Source organism: Anolis sagrei, chromosome 3, assembly GCF_037176765.1.
Source record: "Anolis sagrei isolate rAnoSag1 chromosome 3, rAnoSag1.mat, whole genome shotgun sequence".
Taxonomy (NCBI): domain Eukaryota; kingdom Metazoa; phylum Chordata; class Lepidosauria; order Squamata; family Dactyloidae; genus Anolis; species Anolis sagrei.
Genome location: NC_090023.1, coordinates 204,773,196 through 204,795,926, shown reverse-complemented (window position 1 = coordinate 204,795,926; position 22,731 = coordinate 204,773,196). Strand labels below are relative to the sequence as shown.

The 22,731-nt window shown below is 40.7% G+C and overlaps 1 protein-coding gene across 1 annotated transcript in view; it reads left to right on the top strand.

Annotated features, from left to right (window-relative positions):
- Positions 1-4,284: 4,284 nt before the first annotated feature.
- Positions 4,285-22,731, top strand: part of CCDC172 (coiled-coil domain containing 172) — a 33,217-nt gene continuing 14,770 nt past the window's right edge. The window contains exons 1-6 of the mRNA XM_060767024.2: positions 4,285-4,363; positions 6,269-6,354; positions 13,847-13,963; positions 16,302-16,467; positions 18,772-18,873; positions 19,665-19,767. Of these exons, the coding sequence (XP_060623007.2) occupies positions 4,285-4,363; positions 6,269-6,354; positions 13,847-13,963; positions 16,302-16,467; positions 18,772-18,873; positions 19,665-19,767 (653 nt within the window). The remainder of the gene's footprint in view (positions 4,364-6,268; positions 6,355-13,846; positions 13,964-16,301; positions 16,468-18,771; positions 18,874-19,664; positions 19,768-22,731) is intronic.

Below are 22,731 nucleotides of genomic sequence, written 5' to 3'. Positions count from 1 at the left end.
TGGATTTATCAAAAACAAGTCATGCCAGACTAATCTGATCTCTTTCTTCGATAGAGCTACAAGCTGGGTAGATGCGGGGAATGCCGTGGATGTAGCGTACCTGGATTTCAGTAAGGCCTTCGACAAGGTCCCCCATGACCTTCTGGCAAGGAAACTAGTCCAATGTGGGCTAGGCAAAACTACGGTGAGGTGGATCTGTAATTGGTTAAGTGGACGAACACAGAGAGTGCTCACTAATGCTTCCTCTTCATCTTGGAAAGAAGTGACGAGCGGAGTGCCGCAGGGTTCCGTCCTGGGCCCGGTCCTGTTCAACATCTTTATTAATGACTTAGATGAAGGGCTAGAAGGCATGATCATCAAGTTTGCAGACGACACCAAATTGGGAGGGATAGCCAATAGTCCAGAGGACAGGAGCAGAATTCAAAACGATCTTGACAGATTAGAGAGATGGGCCAAAACTAACAAAATGAAGTTCAACAGTGACAAATGCAAGATACTCCACTTTGGCAGAAAAAATGAGATGCAAAGATACAGAATGGGGGACGCCTGGCTCGAGAGCAGTACGTGTGAAAAAGATCTTGGAGTCCTCGTGGACAACAAGTTAAACATGAGCCAACAATGTGATGTGGCGGCAAAAAAAGCCAATGGGATTTTGGCCTGCATCAATAGGAGCATAGTGTCTAGATCTAAGGAAGTAATGCTACCCCTCTATTCTGCTTTGGTTAGACCACATCTGGAATATTGTGTCCAATTCTGGGCACCACAATTCAAGAGAGATATTGACAAGCTGGAAAGTGTCCAGAGGAGGGCGACTAAAATGATCAAGGGTCTGGAGAACAAGCCCTATGAGGAGCGGCTTAGGGAACTGGGCATGTTTAGCCTGAAGAAGAGAAGGCTGAGAGGAGATATGATAGCCATGTATAAATATGTGAGAGGAAGCCACAGGGAGGAGGGAGCAAGCTTGTTTTCTGCTTCCTTGGAGACTAGGACACGGAACAATGGCTTCAAACTACAAGAAAGGAGATTCCATCTGAACATTAGGAAGAACTTCCTGACTGTGAGAGCCGTTCAGCAGTGGAACTCTCTGCCCCGGAGTGTGGTGGAGGCTCCTTCCTTGGAAGCTTTTAAGCAGAGGCTGGATGGCCATCTGTCAGGGGTGATTTGAATGCAATATTCCTGCTTCTTGGCAGGGGGTTGGACTGGATGGCCCATGAGGTCTCTTCCAACTCTTTGATTCTATGATTCTATGATTCTATGATTCTATGATTCTACAATAAATAAATAAACAAACATACTGTACCTTCTGTTGAAGATGATGTTCACTCTTGAGACAAAAAGGATGCTTGCTGCCACCTGCAGTTGGTAGAAATATTGGTGTTTAAAATATGTTTTTATTGTTAATACATTTATTTACATCCTACCTTTCCCCCAAAACGGATTTGAGATGGGTCAAATACATATAAAAGCAGAGAATACACACAACCATATTACCCAGAATATCATGAGATAACCCAAAATATCTGCTTCAACTGAGTCCACACTGCCATATAATCCAGTTCAATGTGGATTTTATACAGCTTTGTAGAAGGGGCTTGTGCATAATCCAGATTATCAAGGCAAATAATCCAGATTATCCGATTTGAATTGGATGAGTCTACACTGCCATATAATCCAGTTCAAAGCAGATCATTTGGATTATATATGTCAGTGTAGAAGGGGCCTTAGATTGCAATTCTATACACCCTTCCATAGGATTATGCCCTATTGAACTCAGCAAGGCCAATTTTGGACCAGAATTGGGATTTTTAGGGTGCATAGCATATACACTGTAGAATTAATTCAGTTTGGCACCCATTTAATTGCCATGGTGCAGTGCTATGGAATTTTGAGATTTGTAGTTTGGTGAGGCATCAGCACTCTTTGGCAGAGAAAGTCCAAGACCTTGTAAAACTACAATTCCCATGTTTCTATAGCATTATGTCATGGTAGTTAAAGGGGTAGCATTAATTCTACAATGTAGATCAGACAAGGGCAAACTTGGGCCCTCCAAGTGTTTTGGACTTCAACTCTCATAATTCCTAACAGCCTCAGGCCCTTTCCTTTTCCCTCAGGCCCCTTCCTTTTTCCCCTAGAATCATAGAATCATAGAATCAAAGAGTTGGAAGAGACCACATGGGCCATCCAGTCCAACCCCCTGCCAAGAAGCAGGAATATTGCATTCAAATCACCCCTGACAAATGGCCATCCAGCCTCTGCTTAAAAGCTTCCAAAGAAGGAGCCTCCACCACACTCCCGGGGCAGAGAGTTCCACTGCTGAACGGCTCTCACAGTCAGGAAGTTCTTCCTAATGTTCAGATGGAATCTCCTCTCTTGTAGTTTGAAGCCATTGTTCCGCGTCCTAGTCTCCAAGGAAGCAGAAAACAAGCTTGCTCCCTCCTCCCTGTGGCTTCCTCTCACATATTTATACATGGCTATCATATCTCCTCTCAGCCTTCTCTTCTTCAGGCTAAACATGCCCAGTTCCCTAAGCCGCTCCTCATAGGGCTTGTTCTCCAGACCCTTGATCATTTTAGTCGCCCTCCTCTGGACACATTCCAGCTTGTCTATATCTCTCTTGAATTGTGGTGCCCAGAATTGGACACAATATTCCAGATGTGGTCTAACCAAAGCAGAATAGAGGGGTAGCATTACTTCCTTAGATCTAGACACTATGCTCCTATTGATGCAGGCCAAAATCCCATTGGCTTTTTTTGCCGCCACATCACATTGTTGGCTCATGTTTAACTTGTTGTCCACGAGGACTCCAAGATCTTTTTCACACGTACTGCTCTCGAGCCAGGCGTCACCCATTCTGTATCTTTGCATTTCATTTTTTCTGCCAAAGTGGAGTATCTTGCATTTGTCACTGTTGAACTTCATTTTGTTAGTTTTGGCCCATCTCTCCAATCTGTCAAGATCGTTTTGAATTCTGCTCCTGTCCTCTGGACTATTGGCTATCCCTCCCAATTTGGTGTCGTCTGCAAACTTGATGATCATGCCTTCTAGCCCTTCATCTAAGTCATTAATAAAGATGTTGAACAGGACCGGGCCCAGGACGGAACCCTGCGGCACTCCACTTGTCACTTCTTTCCAAGATGAAGAGGAAGCATTAGTGAGCACTCTCTGTGTTCGTCCACTTAACCAATTACAGATCCACCTCACTGTAGTTTTGCCTAGCCCACATTGGACTAGTTTCCTTGCCAGAAGGTCATGGGGGACCTTGTCGAAGGCCTTACTGAAATCCAGGTACACTACATCCACGGCATTCCCCGCATCTACCCAGCTTGTAGCTCTATCGAAGAAAGAGATCAGATTAGTCTGGCATGACTTGTTTTTGATAAATCCATGTTGACTATTAGCGATGACTGCATTTGTTTCTAAGTGTTTGCAGACCGCTTCCTTAACAATCTTTTCCAGAATCTTGCCCGGTATCGACGTGAGGCTGACCGGACGGGGGCTTAAGCGGCTGAGGGGGAAAAGGAAGGGGCCTGAGGGAAAAGGAAAGGGCCTGAGGCTGTTAGGAATTGTGGAAGTTGAAGCCCAAAACACCTGGAGGGGCCAAGTTTGCCCAGGCCTGGTGCAGATGCACCCTCAGTGCCAATTTTGTATTTCATCCCTAATATTCAAATAGCCTTCATCCACTTGGCACCTCCTAGATGTGCTGGGCTACAACTCCCATCACCGCAGAAAGTTATGTTTGGGGATGGTAGGAATTGTAGTCCAACACATCTGGAAACTTCAATCTTGGAAAAGCCTGCAGTATTCCTCAAGAGTGTGCAATAAATGGTTCATGCCGAACTGTACCATTTCAAGTTGTGGGTGAAGAAACCATAACTTTTGTATTATTGCCCTCCTAAAAAGCTCCCTGTATGCAATAGATTACTCCATAGTAGAGAGAGAGTAGATTAAATCTATTTCTTCCAATTTCTAGTTTAATAAGTGTCACATATTTTAATTTATTTACAAGGGGCATATAATAGGATCCCCCCTAGAGTCCAAAATGGTTCTGTCCAAATTCCTCTCAGTTTGGTTTACTGACAGAAATTGTGTGAGGAGGGGATGGTTCAGTTGAGAGAAACAGGGCAACTTTTGGAGTAACCTGGGCCCATTTTCCTTCTTTATATTAGGATACACACACACACATATACATATACACACTTACATACACAGATATATACATATATGGTATTTACACACACACACACACACATATAGATATATTCTCCAAGGACAGTCAGAGGAAAAATGAGCCTGGACTCCTTGTTTCAGCAAATCCTCCTGACAGAACAAAAGGCAGGGGAGAAACGGCGCCTCTTGCAACAAGGTTGGCCGCCATCTTCTGTCATTTTAGGCTTGGATGTCTAACTAAAGAGGCCTGTCATTAGCCATTTTAAAATAAAGCTAATTCATTTCTCCAGTCGTGCTGAGTTTGGGGGTTGTTTTGTTTCCCAGTACTGCACCACCCATTGCTAAATAGGCAGCTTAAAATGGAATGTAAACCTTACTCATCTGCACAACACTGTTTGCATTTAGGAAATCTATATAAATAAAAATGTAATGTTCGTTTGTGGGATTAACAGAACTCAAAAACCACTGGACAAATTGACACCAAATTTGGTCACAAGACACTTAACAACCCAATTTATGTCCTTCACTTAAAAAAATGATTTTTTTCAGTTGGGAGTTGTAGTTGCAGGGAATTATAGTTCACCTACAATCAAAGAGCATTCTGCACTCCACCAATGATGGAATTGAACCAAACTTGGCACACACTTCTCCCATGAGCAGTAGAAAATACTGGAAGGGTTTAGTGGACAGTGTTCTTTGGTTTTGGAGTTGTAGTTCACCTACATCCAGAGATCACTTTGGACTCAAACAACGATGGATCTGGACCAAACTCTACACAAATATTCAATATGCGCAAATGTGAACATTGGTGGAGTTTGGGGAAAATAGAATTTTGACATTTGGGAGTTGTAGTTGCTGGGATTTATAGTTTTCCTACAATCACAAAGCATTCTGAACCCCACCAACGATAGAATTGGCTCAAACCTCTCACACAGAACCCCCATGCGGGCCACAGCAACATGTGGCAGGGGACGGCTAGTCAATAATAATAATAATAATAACAACAACAACAACAATAATACCAACATTGAGGGAAGTCAATAGTAGTAAACTGCTTCAAGTGCAAAAGACAAAGAGTGAATACCATAAAAACACAATCCAGAGCAATAGAGAAAACTGTCAAAAGAAGTCTCTCCATGGACAGTTCCTGGGAAAAATTGAGAGCCAAATTGACAAAGGAAAAACATGGAAGTGGCTCACAAATAAAACTTTGAAAAAAAGGAGATGGAGGGCCTGATTCCGGCAGCCCAAGAACAAGTCATTAGAACCAATGCCATCAAAGCCAGAATTGAAAAGTCAACGACAGATCCCAAATGTAGACTCTGCAAGGAAGCAGATGAAACAATAGATCACATCCTCAGCTGCTGCAAGAAGATCACGCAAACAGACTACAAGCAGAGGCATAACACCGTTGTTCAGATGATTTATTGGAACCTGTGCCATCTGCCTGCGACAAAGAACTGGTGGGATCACAAGCCAGAAAAAGTTACAGAAAATGAACACGTCAAACTCCTCTGGAACTTCCAAATTCAAACAGACAAGAGTTCTGGTTTCTGGGTTATAAATGTCATTTCCTAATTGGTTCTGTCATACAAACATGGAAAAGCTTATTAAACTGCAAAAACCTGGCTTTCTCAGGACATCCTGAAGCACATTTTGCTATAGTTTTTCAATGAACATCTCATAGAGTTTCAACCAATTCAATGCAGTTTGTGATAGCCACAAAAATGATGTTTCTGGAGTATATCAACTAATTTTAAAATAAGAACTGCACAATTAAACAGGAAATAACACTTTCAAACTAGGAACAAAATTTGTTTCAAATTTTGTTACACAGTGTTATGAATGTACAAACATGTACTTATAGTGTGGACTGGATAGTCTTTCAGTCAAAGTGACTGCAGAAAGAAAACCTGGAACATGGGACCTGAAGGGGCCTGAAGGCAAACTAAAAGAGTTGCAGTTAATACATTTGTAACCATTGTGCAATCCTTTCAAACAAAGTTTTTCCGAGTGATGAAATTAATCATACAAATATTGAAGTGAAGGTATGAAATAGACAACTTAAACCCTCATAACGTAGACTTCTTTTTTGTTTCAGTTAAACAAAAAATTACACAAGGACATGAAAAAGCTAAAATATTAAGGGAACAACTGGATGAAGCAAAAATAAAACTTGAAGAAGAGGTAGGACAATACCATGGTTATTACATCAGATTAATTGACTTGGTTGAAATAACAAAGCTCATATACGTTAGTATACTGTGTGTCCATATGAGCTGTGCTTTCCAATATGTATTCCTCATTTGCTGGTCCATTTCAGGCAGAAAGTTCTTTCTTGGAATTTCTGAAGTACAACTAATATTTTAGAAAGTTTGTATTATTATTTTTTATTTAAAAATCTGTATTTTGTGCAGAGCATTGAGCATACACAGATTATTGAAGTTCTCCATTCATGTTCTATTTACACTGCCGTAAAAATAAAATTCTTCACATCAAGAACTGCATTAATACAATAACATAGAAAACATAGCGAGGAATCCACAATCTTAATGTGAATAAACCTCCCCCTCTTTTTCCATAAAAGCTATGTAATCGTTTGGGTCCCATTAGCTTATTTTGTGAGGAAGTGTTGTCTGGGCAAGTACTTTTAATAAGCCCTATAAAACTAGCATAGAAAAATGATCAGATACTTTCCCGATCTGGGGGGGGGGGGGGGGGGGGGGTAATAGTTTCTGAACAAATTTTTGACAAACTTCAGACAATTTGCCCATGCCTCAATTCAACGAACAACTTGCCTTAATGTAACATTTCTGCTTTCTCTCTGGTTTTTCTTGTTTTGAAAATGTTGTTCTTTGGTTCTTGGAGCAACATGTCTTATCTCATTTGTCTAAGGGTGCATTTACACATGCCACATAATCCAAGATAGTTAGGAGTTCTTCTGACCTTCGTGGTCATCTCTTGTGGCAATGAAAGAATGATATGGGCCAGAGTCATCACATTTTGTGAGTGTACCTGGACTAGGAAAAAGGAAATGGCAGTGTTTGCCTATACAGACAGCAGACTGGCTTGATTTAGAGATGGTTCTGTCCAAACTAACCCTGAAGTGTGGGATTACTCTGGAATTTTAAGAAATTTCGGCCCAAGAAATTTTTGCGTCACCCCAAGAACACTGGTAAATAATATAGGTATAAAAACCAAACATTTACTGATAACAAATCAACATTCAAGGCTTGCTAAACAGGCTTATTTTTCTGTTTTGAATGAAGTATAGCTGAAGCATCTTCTGCAGAGTCTACTGTAAACCCTGCACAACAGATTCATGTAAATGTCTAAGGACCTTATCAGTTGGCCCACTGTAAAGTGGGGGACAGTGGGGGAAATCATGGGGTAGCGTAGAGAACTGCCTCGCTGTGTTCCCTACTGTTGAGACTTGGTGCCCACCAAACCCCTAGTATCTATGTTTTAATCAGAAGTTATAGGCATGGAAATTAAAATGCCATATCTTTAATTTGGAGAGCAAAATCATTGGGTGAGCAACAGAAAAAAATAGTGCCACGCAGCTGAGAAGTAACTTAACCTTTTTATAGTAGACGTTTCTAACATTTCTAAACATGTGCATGCAAGCCTTTCCCCCCATTCACATCTGTCTTGGCTTCCTTTGTCCTTTTCTCGGTACTTCTTATCCACAACATTTCCCCCTCTCTTCCCCCATTCCTGTACTCCCTTTCCCTTCTCTCTAGGTCATAAAGTCCTCCTCTTGAACCTTTTCCCCACTTTCATTTCCTGCTGTGCTGCTCTTTTGGCTAGCAGAGAATTTCTTCTTTCTTTTCAACTTCTCAAATTCTCCCCTCCCTTCTTAACCTTATTTGGTTTTGTTAGCAAATTTCATCCTCTTCACTACCATTGGGGTCCATGGTACCCCTTCCCACTATGTTTCCCCACTGTCCCCTGCTTCCTTTTTGGCTCCTCTGCTGGCATGGAGCCCCACGTGATGTGATGGTCTCCTGGGGAACTCCATACTGGCAGTGGAAAGAAGCAGGCAGAAGGCACTTCTCTCTCTGCATGTGATGAGGTAATTAAACAGCCACTAGATGACTTTCAGAAAATGTTTACTATGGCCAAAAATTTGAGACCCCAACATTGAGCTAAGGAAATACCATTTGGGGTCAGGACCCACAGTTTAGGAAGCAGTGGTATAGACAAACCTAAGTTCTATTTAGAAACTTTATTTTTCAAGCAAGCCACTGTCTAATGTAAAAGGAAGGTTGACTTCATAAAGAAATACATAATTTACAGAACTTTTCAAAAGTATTTGTTGTGTCAGCTTGACACCCTGCTCATTTCCTGACCTCAGACATAGTGGTAGGTCCAGGTCACAGAACAACAATCGCATTGTCTTTAGTTCATTGTGTTACTACTTGTAAAACTAATTTGTGACAATCATAATTTTATTCCTTTGCTGCTATTTTGCAATTGACTCACTCTAATTAACAGTTTCAGTAGCTATATAGGGTCATGAATGTGTGGGAATAATTACTGTGAGTTACTAATAGGGAGAGGTAGAAAAGCATTTCTAAACCAATTATGGTCTTAAAACTACATAATTAATTACCTGAAGGTCAATGCCTATTAACTTCCATGTTTGGTTAGTCTCAATTTATTTTTCTGAAGACTTTGCACTTTGCAAGCTTGGGAAAAACCAATATGTATTACCTGCACAATAAATACTCAGTGTTGTTAAAATTATTACCACTTACTACTATGTGTTTAGTACAGAAACATATAAGCTGTTCACTTTAATGACCTATAGTATATATGTTGTGACTGATTTCCAGTACATCCTATATGCCTTTTTCAAATTCCTCTATAAACTTTGCTCTACATTTTCATGTGTTCCTTGCAATCCCACATCTGTAAACACAGGGGCATCGAAAAGAGGAAAAATAAGCTATGTATTTGAGTTCAAAGAGCTTTTCACATCTATTTCACAGAGACTAGTTGTGGTCAATGAAATGCACCCAGGAAATATAAATGTTGGCGTGTTCCAAAAAACCTAGGCACCATATAATTAGAACTTGAATTATAGCATTTTGCCTTTCAAGGTTCAAGTTTCCCTCTTTTAAAAAATGCTGTTCTAAAGGATATATTGGGCTTAGGGCAGAATCCTATACTGACTGTTTGCTTAGACAGCATAAACTCCAATAATCTTTGGGCAGCATATTTCAACAATTTCTGTGATGATATCAGTGATGGTAATCTCTTCCTTGGCAGAAAGGATAGCTTACATCAGTCAAGGTGCAGAGTATTTCCTTTCCTTTTTAACCACCCTGTCTATTTTCAAGGCTCCCAAAATTAAGCTCTTCCTGGGTGTCAGCAAGGTCAGTCATTTTGCATGCAAGAGTTTTGGAAAGTTCAGACAAGTTGCTGGCTTTCCATCTCCGAAGCCCCTTCTTAATCTCAGGCACATATAAATTGCCCTGAACAAACTCCATGGTATCTCTACTTGCTGAGCAACAGAAAAGAAGCTCAATTGTCTGGGGACAGATAATATTCGCATTTCTTCATGACAGCTTTTTTGTGCTTAGCACAAAGGAGTGGCATTCATATTTCCTGCAAAAGATATTCATGAAAGTGAGTGGTAGTTCAACCAACAATTGATAGGACTCTACCTGCTTTAGTATACTTGCTGTTTGCATTTTAAAGAGGGGCATTTAGAGAATCAAGCCTCTCTGTTGATATTATTTTTGTTGTCATTATTCATGGACAATCACATGTGGCCAGATACTATTGTCTTCAAGAGGTAGATTCTTGGTGGTGGATCTATATGTGACTATGAAGGTCTATGGTCAACATTTTCTAGCCTTAACCATTAAGATTGGTTTGTGCCTGCTAGTAGAACACTTTTCTTGATGTTAAGTGAAAGGCCAAGATGTTCACATGCTTCTGTGAAGGTTGCCCTTATTATTGTGATTCTTGATTCTGTTTATACCCTTACTTCCTTCATAAGAGACTTGTAACATCATTTTAGCCCCATCGACACTACCGTATAATCCAGTTTCTGAATCCATATTAGTTGCTTTGAACCAGATTATACAGCAGTGTAGATGATTTATTTATTTATTTATTTATTTATTTATTTACAGTTTTTATATTCCGCCCTTCTCACCCCGCAGGGGACTCAGGGCGGATTACAGTATACACATATATGGCAAACATTCAATGCCAGTTTGACAGACAACGAATACAGACAATACACAGAGGCTATTTAACTTTTTTCTGGCCGCCAGGGGAGCTGCTGCTTTCATCGTCCATGTTACACGTCTCTTATGTAAGGCCACATCTACACTGCTATATTATCCAATTTCTGAATCCAGATTATCTGCTTCAAACCACATTATATGAAAGTGTAGATTCACATAATCCAGTTCAAAGCAGATAATCTGGATTCAGAAACAGGATTATATGACAATGTAGATCCAGTCTAAATGTTATTATATCTGAGAAGTGTCTAAAATAGCAGGGGATTAAGGAGTGTTTAGCCAATTTTTTAAATTTCTGCTTGTATATTTGTGAAATCGATTTCGCTTATAATGTAGAAACAGTCACACAATAATCTTCCACTTTTAATAAGTTCCAGCATGTATAATTTAACTCATTTGTTTTATCCTGTTTGAACATCCCTGAATACTACGCCTCTAGAAAGTGGGGGGAAAGATACGCCATATGTTATAGATAAGAGTTTCTGGGAGCTCAATCCTTGCTCCTTAATGATACAACAAGAAATGATACGACAAGAAAAGGAAACCCTTCCAAACATGGCAGAGAGACATCAACTGTGCTGCTAAGAAAAAGATCTACGCCAGTGCAAAAGCTGAGGTCCAAAGAAGGACCAGAGAACTCAAGATCATCTGGTGGACAAAGATGGCCGAAGAAATCCAACACCTGGCAGATACCCATAATGCTCAAGGATTTTTCAAAGCCACAAAGGTCATCTATGGACCAAGAAACCATGGCATACAGCCTCTATGCTCATCAGACGGAACCAAACTCCTGAAGGACCAAAAGTCAATTGCACTACGTTGGAAAGAACACTACCAAAGCCTCCTAAACCGCAGCTCCAGTGTGGCCGAAGAGGTCCTCTTACAAATCCCGCAACAACAAACCAGGGATGAGCTTGCAGCACTGCCTAGTTTGGAAGAAGTCAGCAATGCCATCAGCCAACAAAAGAACAACAAAGCCAGCGGACCGGATGGGATCCCTGCTGAAATCTTTAAAGAGGGAGGACCTGCGCTGACACACCAACTCCACCAGCTCATAGAAAAAGTGTGGGTGACCGAGAAACTCCCAGCAGACTTCAAGGACGCCACCATCATCACCCTCTACAAAAAAGGGGAAAGAACAGACTGCGGAAACTATCGAGGTATCACCCTTCTAACCTCTGCTGGAAAAATCCTCGCAAGAATCCTTGCAAACCGCCTTGTGCCCCTCTCAGAAGACACCCTCCCAGAATCCCAGAACAGCTTCCGCCCCTCCAGAGGAACCGTGGATATGATCTTCACTGCACGACAGCTCCAAGAAAAATGCAGAGAACAAAATCAACCGCTGTACATGGCATTCATCGACCTTGCAAAGGCATTCGACACAGTGAATCGCAGCGCTCTCTGGACCATCCTCCACAAAATCGGGTGCCCAAGCAAATTCGTGAACATCCTGCGGCTCCTCCACGATGACATGATGGCAACAGTCTTGGACAGCAATGGCTCCCAAAGTGACCCATTTAAGGTGGAATCGGGTGTCAAACAGGGATGTGTTATTGCCCCAACTTTATTCTCCATCTTCATCGCTATGATACTTCACCTTGTTGATGGGAAGCTTCCCACCGGAGTGGAAATCATCTATCGGACAGATGGCAAGCTGTTTAACCTCAGCAGACTGAAAGCCAAAACCAAGGTCACAACAACATCTGTTATAGAACTCCAGTATGCTGATGACAATGTCGCCTGTGCGCATACAGAAGAAGATCTACAAGCCACTCTCAACACCTTTGCAGAAGCATACACAAAGCTTGGCCTGTCACTGAACATCGAGAAAACCAAAGTGCTGTTCCAGCAGTCACCAGCCGTCCCCTCTCCAATGCCAGAGATACAGCTTAATGGTGTAACATTAGAAAATGTGGACCATTTCCGCTACCTTGGCAGCCACCTCTCCACCAAAGTCAACATCGACGCCGAAATACAACACCGCCTGAGCTCTGCAAGTGCAGCATTTCCCCGAATGAAGCAGAGAGTGTTTGAGGACCGGGACATCCGTAGGGATACTAAGGTGCTTGTCTATAAAGCTATTGTCCTCCCAACCCTGCTATATGCCTGTGAGACGTGGACTGTCTACAGACGTCACATGCAGCTCCTGGAACGATTCCATCAGCGCTGCCTCCGGAAAATCCTGCAAATCTCCTGGGAAGACAAGCGGACAAACGTCAGCGTGCTGGAAGAAGCAAAGACCACCAGCATTGAAGCGATGGTCCTCCAACATCAACTCCGCTGGACAGGCCACGTTGTCCGGATGCCTGACCACCGTCTCCCAAAGCAGTTGCTCTACTCCGAACTCAAGAATGGAAAACGGAATGTTGGTGGGCAGGAAAAGAGATTTAAAGATGGGCTCAAAGCCAACCTTAAAAACTCTGGCATAGACACTGAGAACTGGGAGGCCCTGGCCCTTGAGCGCTCCAGCTGGAGGTCAGCTGTGACCAGCAGTGCTGCAGAATTCGAGGAGGCACGAGTGGAGGGTGAAAGAGAGAAACGTGCCAGGAGGAAGGCGCGTCAAGCCAACCCCGACCGGGACCGCCTTCCACCTGGAAACCAATGCCCTCACTGCGGAAGAAGATGCAGAGCAAGAATAGGGCTCCACAGCCACCTACGGACCCACAAGGAAACCCATGATGGAAGACCATCTTACTCGTTCAACGAGGGATCGCCTAAGTAAGTAAGTAAGTAAGTAAGTAAGTAATGATACAAAAAGGATCTTATATGGATATTCATCCCTAGCTATTAGATATATTCAACTGTACTATTTTGACTTTTGTTGCTGTTAGAATACCAGTCTTGCATTGGCAGAAAAGGAAGTTTTGAGATTTCAACTTGATCTTAACATTATTTGACAGATAAATAATGCAGTTTGTCTTACCACAGCATCACTGTGTATGACAGAACTCTGAATCCTGTTGTCAGTCCAAACCAGAGTGAATACTCTGAAACTTTGGGATCGACTTAAGTGCTGATTCACCATTTAATAATTGATTCAGTCAGTGTACTCTATTTAAGGCTCGTCCAGGATTCAGGCCAGGCGCCTCTGGTCTAATCTTCCTTGTTCCTCTGAAATCCAGGAAAAGGATGTATTTATGGTTAATTACATTCTACCATAGTCTGCAGCTTTGAGTCACACATTTGATTTCTATGCTAAATGAAACAAAAATGAAGAAGATAGTTTCCGAAGACTGGTCAGATTCTCACACTGCCAGAGCTATGTTTCAAATCATAATGAAAAGAGAAACCAAACTTCATATAAGATCTGTCATATGTAGAAGTTTATGTGAATATATCTTTAAACTGCTAGTGTTTAAAGCACCAACTGTACTCAGTTTTTATAACCAGCATTTTTCAAAAATAATTTTTTGTAGGTTCAGCTGCTTTCAGAAAAGTTTTTTAACTTGGAACTTTTGAAGAAAAAGGAAGAGAGTCTGGAGAAACAGAAAAATGAACTTCTGTGTCAGAAAAGTATTCTGCTTGAAACTTTTGTATGTTTGCAGTAGGAATAATTTTAAGCAAACAAAATTGACTTTTTCAGGCTCACTTTGTTTACATGGTGGGAACGCTTTGTTGACAGATAGTTGTGATTAGTGAGCAATGTTTTCTAAAACACGTTGGACATTTTTTTAATAAATAGAAACTGACATTTGGAGAACTATGTTTGCATTTTTTCAGTGTCTTCTGCTTTTTTATTTCCCTTTGTGTTAAACTAAAGACTGTTCATTCTTGTTTGATAAAAAGTTTAAAATATAGATTTAAATAATTCTTTTAAATCCAACTCCACACTGATTTCATAAAAATATATTTGTAACTAATTGCATGGGAATTTTTTTTCATTTTTATAGCACTTTAAGTGTGCAATCTTTACTGAAAATGTTCTCCTCAAAATATGTTGAGTTGTTTTGCTAAATTAGGCTATTGAAACCATAGCAAACATTTTCCTCTTAACTACTGTAAACTTGCATTGAGGCTGGATGTATTTATTTGTCGTGTCAGGACAACCAGTCAAATTATATTACATTTCTAACAGAACAAAGCAAACAAACAGACAAAATACAAAATGTGTGAGTTTGGTAGTTGATTAAATGTCCTTTGACCAGTTTAAATGTCCTTGGAGTGCTTCTGGTGTTGCTGCAAGAAGGTGCTCCATTGTGCACGTGGCAGGGCTCAGGTTGCATTGCAGCAGGTGGTCAGTGGTTTGCTCTTCTCCACACTCGCATGTCGAGGATTCCACTTTGTGGCCCCATTTCAGAAGGTTGGCTCTGCATCTTGTGGTGCCAGAGCGCAGTCTGTTCATCGCCTTCCAAGTCGCCCAGTCCTCTGTGTGCCCAGGGGGAAGTCTCTCATTTGGTATCAGCCATTGGTTGAGGTTCTGGGTTTGAGCCTGTCACTTTTGGACTCTTGTTTGCTGAGGTGTTCCAGCGAGTGTCTCTGTAGATCTTAGAAAACTATTTCTAGATTTAAGTCGTTGACTTGCTGGCTGATACCCAAACAGGAGATGAGCTGGAGATGTCTCTGCCTTGGTCCTTTCACTATTGGCTGCTACTTCCCGGCAGATGTCAGGTGGTGCAATACCGGCTAAGCAGTGTAATTTCTCCAGTGGTGAAGGGCGCAGACACCCCATGATAATGCAGCAAGTCTCATTAAGAGCTGTTTTAGTGTGGTGAGATGTGTTCCACACTGGGCATGCATACTCAGCAGCAGAGTAGCACAGCACAAGGGCAGATGTCTTCACTGTATCTGGTTGTGATCCCCAGGTTGTGCCAGTCAGCTTTCCTATGATATTGTTTCTAGCACCCACTTTTTGCTGGATCAACACTGCCCTGTAAACCAGATTATCAAATCAAATAATCCATATTATCTGCTTTGAACTGAATTATATTAATCTACAGTTATATAATCTAGTTCAAATCAGATAATCTTGATTTTATATGGCAGTGTAGATGGGGTTGAAGTTATATTGAAATAAGTGTTGCTTATTTCCAAGCAGAAATTATTGGAACCACTTAGTAAGGGATAAAAAGTATGCTCCTATAGGATGGAGGTGATAGATGCATCAGCAATATTGCATGTGATTATTGTTGATCCTACATTGAACATGTCAGCAATGGGATGTTGCAAGAAAGGATAGAAGCATAGTTTCTAAGCTGCAGGAAGTTAGAGTCCCACTATATTCTGAGGTGATCATGCTTCATCTAGAGTTCTGCATTCAGTTGTAGGTGCCTTATTTTAAGGATATATACAAATTGGAGCAGGTTCGTAGAAGGGCAACAAAAATGAAAAAATGGATGGAGTGCAAAGTGAATGGATGGAGTGAAAAGCTTGAAGGAACTGGGCAACTTCAGCTTAGTGATGAGAACATGACCATGCTCTTTAAATATCTCAAATGCTGACACAGAAAGTGGGGGGGGGGGCACACATGTTTTCTGTTGCCCCAGAGTATAGGTCTAATCATGGGTTGAAGTTACAGGAGAGTACATTTTGATTTAACATTAAAAGGAACTTCAGAACAGTAAGATCAGTTTGGCAATGGAACAAATTATCTACAGAGCTTATGGGGTAAAGAGATGATGATATCTTCAAAAAGAGGCTGTACAGCTAACTGCTGGGAATGTTTTAACTGAAGATCCCTAACTGAGCAAGGGTTTGGACTCGATAACCCATGAGGCACTTCCAAACTCTATAATTCTATAGTAGACTGCATTTTGTCACTAGCAATATCTTAAAATAGTGGTGTATATATGGGCACATGTGAGCATGCAATTTTCTGTTTTATTTTTCTCAAACAGAATACTATTTTTTCATTTATTTTTATCACATTGTTAGATGGATATCAAGAGAAAAAATGCCACAGAGGATGAGAAATTTCTGAAGGAACTTGCAGACTTCAACAACGAATATGCGTTAACATCCGATAGGGAGCTCTTAATTAAAAAAAGAGCTAAGGCTGAAATATGTGAATTGGAGGAAAAAGAAAATGTTTTGAGAAATGGTATGTCTTGAATTTAATTATTTTATCTTGGATTATCTGAGAATATAAATGGCTGTGCTGCAGCTCTGTGACACTGCAATTTTACATTTCTCTTCCAAGCTGAAAAGTCCTATTAAATTTTAAGGTAATGATTTGCCTAGAGTGAAAAACAACATATTTTACTGGCGCATCAAGCATGCTCCTTGTCAGGTGTAGGCAACATTAACTGCAGATTAATAGTACTGGACAAGGCTGGTCAAACATATGGCTCATACTAGTCCTTGTTTCTATACATTGATCTATCCATGAAATATTACTAGAGGATGGAGAGAATAACCATTTTATTCACCATGCGGTTTTTAGGTATCTTAAAGGATTAGATAAAGTCAATAGCTACCACAAATTGGGAGCCCTTCTACACAGGCCCTAAAATGCTGAAGCTGCAAAGTTAAAAGGGGTGTGGGGTGTGGGTGGCTAAATGACGCTACTGGTAAATCCATGCTGATTTGAAGCAACGGACAAAAAACATGTGTTAAAGAGGTGTGTTTAAGCTGCTTAAATCCTGATTCTAGCCAGAAAATGTGCATAATTGCATCACTGTATATCTCTGCAGTCATGTAAATCACATGCTTTCCTTCCCTTCCTCCTGTGTAGACTGCTCTAGTGCATGTCCGCTTTTTAAAAGCCCAAACCAGCTGATCACCTGATTGGGCTGTCAAGAAGACACTGAAGGGAAGCACAAATGGAAAGCAATTAGAACTCTCTGAAACTCTTTATTTGACACTTTATATTCTTAAACAGAGGTTGAATTAACAACTGGGGAAGAGAGAGATCTGACAGGTTTTTTAAAAAAAATTCCAACGTCATGTGCTGACCTCATATGCACACATGCAAACCTGCTTATATTTATACTAAGATATTCGCAAGTGTGCATATATGGCGATCTCTTTTTTTTAAAAACTTCCATCGACTCACCCCGTCTGCCCTCCATCTTGTTCTCAAACAGAGGAAGCCTGTGAGGATGGCAGGGGACCCAATCCTGGGATTATCAGGTCTGTGCAGTCAGATCCCGGGATTTTTACCCCCCTCCCCCATTTTAAACGAGGATCTTGGCACTGTCTGGAAGTGCCCTGAGTTCTTAAATAGTGGCTTTTGGTACTGTTGTACCCATGAACTATAAACACACACTTTTGTATCCTGGCCAATTCTAATTTTCACTGTCTCCCCAAGGACATATAATATTACATGAATGGTAAACATTTTCCTTTTGTTTTTTAAGAATACATATCCATATTACTTTCCATAAATTCTGCAAACAATATAGATACAAAAATTACTATTTCTCAGTACAGAGTCTCTGGGTCATGCATTCATTGATCACCACACTGAGTTGGTAGTGATGGGACAATTTGGATAGCAGGTGGTAACGGTAATAATAATTATGTCACCTGATTGACTGGAAATTAGAGCTATATAGTCACATCAGCTGTCCAGTAAAGGTTTTCTGGCCCAGTGAAGATCTGTGGTCTTTGAAAATTCAGGGTTTCAATAGTACAACCTGGGTCCCCTTCACACTTCACAATTCCAGTACTTATTGTCGAATATATTATACATTTTTAAAGAGTTTAAAATGTTCAAAAAGAGTTGGTTTGGGAAGTGACGGAAGAAAACTTCAAAAGCTCCCTCTGCTGTTGTTTCTGTAATATCTGTCAGACAATATACATCACATTGATCAAAAAAGTTATGAATGGAAAATGCATGGAGTATATGGTTCATCCAGACAGGCTAAAAAATGGGACCTGTCTCCATTTTTTTACTGGAGGTGTCCAAACGATGCTTCCTGTAAAAATGAATTAATTTGCAGCAAACCAAGGTATCTAATTATTCTGAATTTATTAGATACCCCATTAGACCTGTGCCTTCTGAAAGGCATTGGTCCTGTGGGGATTTACTCCAAGGTCTGCTTCTGCAGTCCCAGAAATGAGTCCCATTGTTATCCCACACCTTTTAGTTTTAACATTTTTTACATTTATTGTTATTACCATAATTTTTAATGTATGTTCCCACTTTGCCACAGAAATGATGCCTAATAAAAATAAATACATATATTTAGCAATATTTCATACAACAGTTAACATTTGTATATCAGAAGTTATTCAGTTTCTGATTTTTAGATAGAGCATATTTTTTACAATTCCATGGAAAGTTTGTGTGTGTGTAAAATTCTCTTTCATAATATCTAGAGAGGATGAACAACAGTATATTATGGTTATGTAGTGAAGATATCTTTAATAGACCCTTGACTTAAAATTATCACTTTCTTAGAAATAGAGTCAACGGAGCACAAAAATGCTCAATTAAAAATGTTTCAGCTACAAAAGGATGAATTGAAGGAAGATTTATTTACCCTGCAGGAGAAACTCAGAGGTATTTCATTTTTCCAGTGGTCACTTAATTTGATGTTTAAGAATGGTTTGAGAAATTATCCTGATTAAAAAATAATGTATGTCAGATAACATCATGATGTGGGCAAGATCCAAGAGTGGTCCTCCGCAGATAAAATGCAAATCCAGTGAAACAGGGATGAACGTGATCCCCTTTCCCACATAGTGGCCCATGGAAATCCACCAGAGCCAGTTTTAGGACAGCAGAGAGGGCTGCAGAGCAAGGGGGAGGAGTTGTAGTGCAACTACCAACACAATAGTAAATTTAGCCTCATGTATAACGTATTTTTAATGAATTTGACTAAGGATGAACAAATAATTAAAACAGTCCTCTAAAAACTGGTACACTTCTTTGCAATTTGAGCACACCCTACTGCCAAAAGTAGAAGTTTCAATAGCAGCTTCTTTCTTTTCCTATTGGAGATCTTGCTTCACACATAGTTTTCCATTCTAATGTATTTTTTGTACATTAATTTTTACTGATTACTGACTGAATATCTAAAGGAAAACCTCTCCATTTTTTTCTTTATTTAAATATTTTTATTCCCCTAACCCATTTCACTTTATGGGGAGTGGCAGGACAAATCCTTTCAGGTTGTCCCTTTATATGCTTTTGATTATTGAGGTAATTATTTTAACGATTTGAGTTTCTATATTGTTCAGTATTTGTTTTGGCAGCCATGAGTACTATTTTTTATTCAAAGTCAAAAAAAAATGTGTTGATACCTATTCTGTTATAAATGGGTAATAAAAAGACTTCTATGTCTTTTTTAGATTTGGAAAGTAAAATAAGAGAAGCTAAACACATCACAAAGTGTTTAGAAATGGAAAAAAACAAGATTTCTGAAAAACCTCAAACTGATCCAGAATGTGTAAGGTGAGAAAAGTTATAATACTGTATGTTGTATCAGTATGCTTGGCAAGCCTCCATATTAAGATACCATCTACACTGCCATTTAAAATCCAGATTATTTTCTTTGAACTTGATTGTATGGCAGTGTAATCCAGTTCGAAGATCATCCACTGCCCTATATTTCATGATCTGATCCCACATTATCATCTTATCCCAGATTATTTGGCAGTCTAGACTCATGTAACCCAGTTCAAATCAGTCTGTGATCAGATCCTTGGATAAAGAGCGGTGTAGATCCAGCCACAGTCATCTGTGAGATCTTAGATCTATTATTAGGTTTGTAGGGAATTGCATGGAACAGATCTGGGGAGATGCAGGGGGCAATGCCAGGAAAGAGTGTACTGGTAGAAGTTATTTGATCTAGGAAAATATTCAGTTTTCTGCTCTCTCAAATGATTCCTGATGGACCCATGAATCAGACAGGATGTAACATCTGCTTTCAAAACAACTTACACTCTTGTAAGTCCCAAATTCACAACCTAGCAATGAAAGATAATGAGTTTCATTAGGAAGATTCTTGATAAACAAGTATGGGATTGCAGTCTTGGGTAGCCTGAGACCTTTCTCCAGTGGGTGAACATTTTAGTAGGGTAAAGCAAAGTTGGCCTTCCAAACTCTTTTACTTTTCTTCACATGAAATTGAAGCATGAATAAAATCCTCTGAATGAAATGTACTTTGCTTCAGAATTTGTGTGTGAAAGCAAAACCGTATGGCTGACACATACATCAAAGAGAAGCTCTAAATGGTAACACAAGTTGCGTGTCCGTAAGCCGATATGGTACAGCAAACTACAACTTGCTTTTGCATTATTTATTCTATTATGGTACATTAGCTTTTCTGATGTATGAGGTTGTCATCTTCCTTTTAAATAATACACTTCTCTTGGAGTATCTTTGCTATTGCAGTGTCATTTAACATTCACTACAGCATAATTAAGGAAGTGGTGCTTACTTTTAAGTACAAAAGTGTTGAAGACCAAGGTTAGTTACTGTCCTTAGGTTCGCAGCTTCCTTATTGTGGTTTGAATTGCATCGGTAAGATATTTAAATGTAAGATCATATAAAGATAAAAAGTTCAAATATTTCTATGAAATGTTTCAAATGATATTATTAGGATTTTCTTAGATTGTTATTATATATTGTCTCAAATATATAGCAATTAAGTTTTATAGATGAAGTAGTAATTTGTTGGGAAATCTTGTGATGGGAAAAAAATCTAATACAGTGCTAAAGATTGTACTGTCTGTAATACTGACTTCTTGGTAACCTCCCATTACACACTTTGGGTGTCCTTGAGAGACCTTATTAGAAATATGTATGATTATACAATTCAATCATATCATTTTTCAATAATAATAATAATACTTACTTAGGCGATCCCTCGTTGGACGAGTAAGATGGTCTTCCATTATGGATTTCCCTGTGGGTCCGTATGTGGCTGTGGAGCCCTATTCTTGCTCTGCATCTTCTTCCGCAGTGAGGGCATTGGTTTCCAGGTGGAAGGCGTTCCCGGTCGGGGTTGGCTTGACGCGCCTTCCTCCTGGCACGTTTCTCTCTTTCACCCTCCACTCGTGCCTCCTCGAATTCTGCAGCACTGCTGGTCACAGCTGTCCTCCAGCTGGAGCGGTCAAGGGCCAGGGCTTCCCAGTTCTCAGTGTCTATGCCAGAGTTTTTAAGGTTGGCTTTCAGCCCATCTTTAAATCTCTTTTCCTGTCCACCAACGTTCCGTTTTCCGTTCTTAAGTTCGGAGTAAAGCAACTGCTTTGGGAGACGGTGGTCAGGCATCCGGACAACGTGGCCGGCCCAGCGGAGTTGATGTTGGAGGACCATCGCTTCAATGCTGGTGGTCTTTGCTTCTTCCAGCACACTGACGTTTGTCCGCTTGTCTTCCCAGGAGATTTGCAGGATTTTCCGGAGGCAGCGCTGATGGAATCGTTCCAGGAGTTGCATATGACGTCTGTAGACTGTCCACGTCTCACAGGCATAGAGAAGGGTTGGGAGGACAATGGCTTTATAGACAAGCACCTTGGTCTCCCTACGGATGTCCCGGTCCTCAAACACTCTCTGCTTCATTCTGGAAAATGCTGCACTTGCAGAGCTCAGGCGGTGTTGTATTTCGGCGTCGATGTTGACTTTGGTGGAGAGGTGGCTGCCAAGGTAGCGGAAATGGTCGACATTTTCTAATGTTACACCATTAAGCTGTATTACTGGCATTTGAGAGGGATTGGCTTGTGACTGCTGGAACAGCACCTTGGTTTTCTCAGTGTTCAGTGACAGGCCGAGCTTCTCGTATGCTTCTGCGAAGGTGTTTAGAGTGGCTTGTAGATCTTCTTCTGAATGCGCACAGATGACATTGTCATCAGCATACTGGAGTTCTATAACAGATGTTGTTGTAACCTTGGTTTTGGCTTTCAGTCTGCTGAGGTTGAATAGCTTGCCATCTGTCCGATAGATTATTTCCACTCCGGTGGGAAGCTTCCCATCAACAAGGTGAAGTATCATAGCGATGAAGATGGAGAATAAGGTTGGGGCAATAACACATCCCTGTTTGACACCGGATTCCACCTTAAATGGGTCACTTTGGGAGCCACTGCTGTCCAAAACTGTTGCCATCATGTCATCATGGAGGAGCCGCAGGATGTTCACAAATTTGTTAGGGCACCCGATTTTGTGGAGGATGGTCCAGAGAGCGCTGCGATTCACTGTGTCAAATGCCTTTGCAAGGTCGATGAATGCCATGTACAGGGGTTGGTTTTGTTCCCTGCATTTTTCTTGGAGTTGTCGTGCAGTGAAGATCATGTCCACGGTTCCTCTGGAGGGGCGGAAGCCGTTCTGGGATTCTGGGAGGGTGTCTTCTGAGAGGGGCAGAAGGCGGTTTGCAAGGATTCTTGCGAGGATTTTCCCAGCGGAGGTTAGAAGGGAGATACC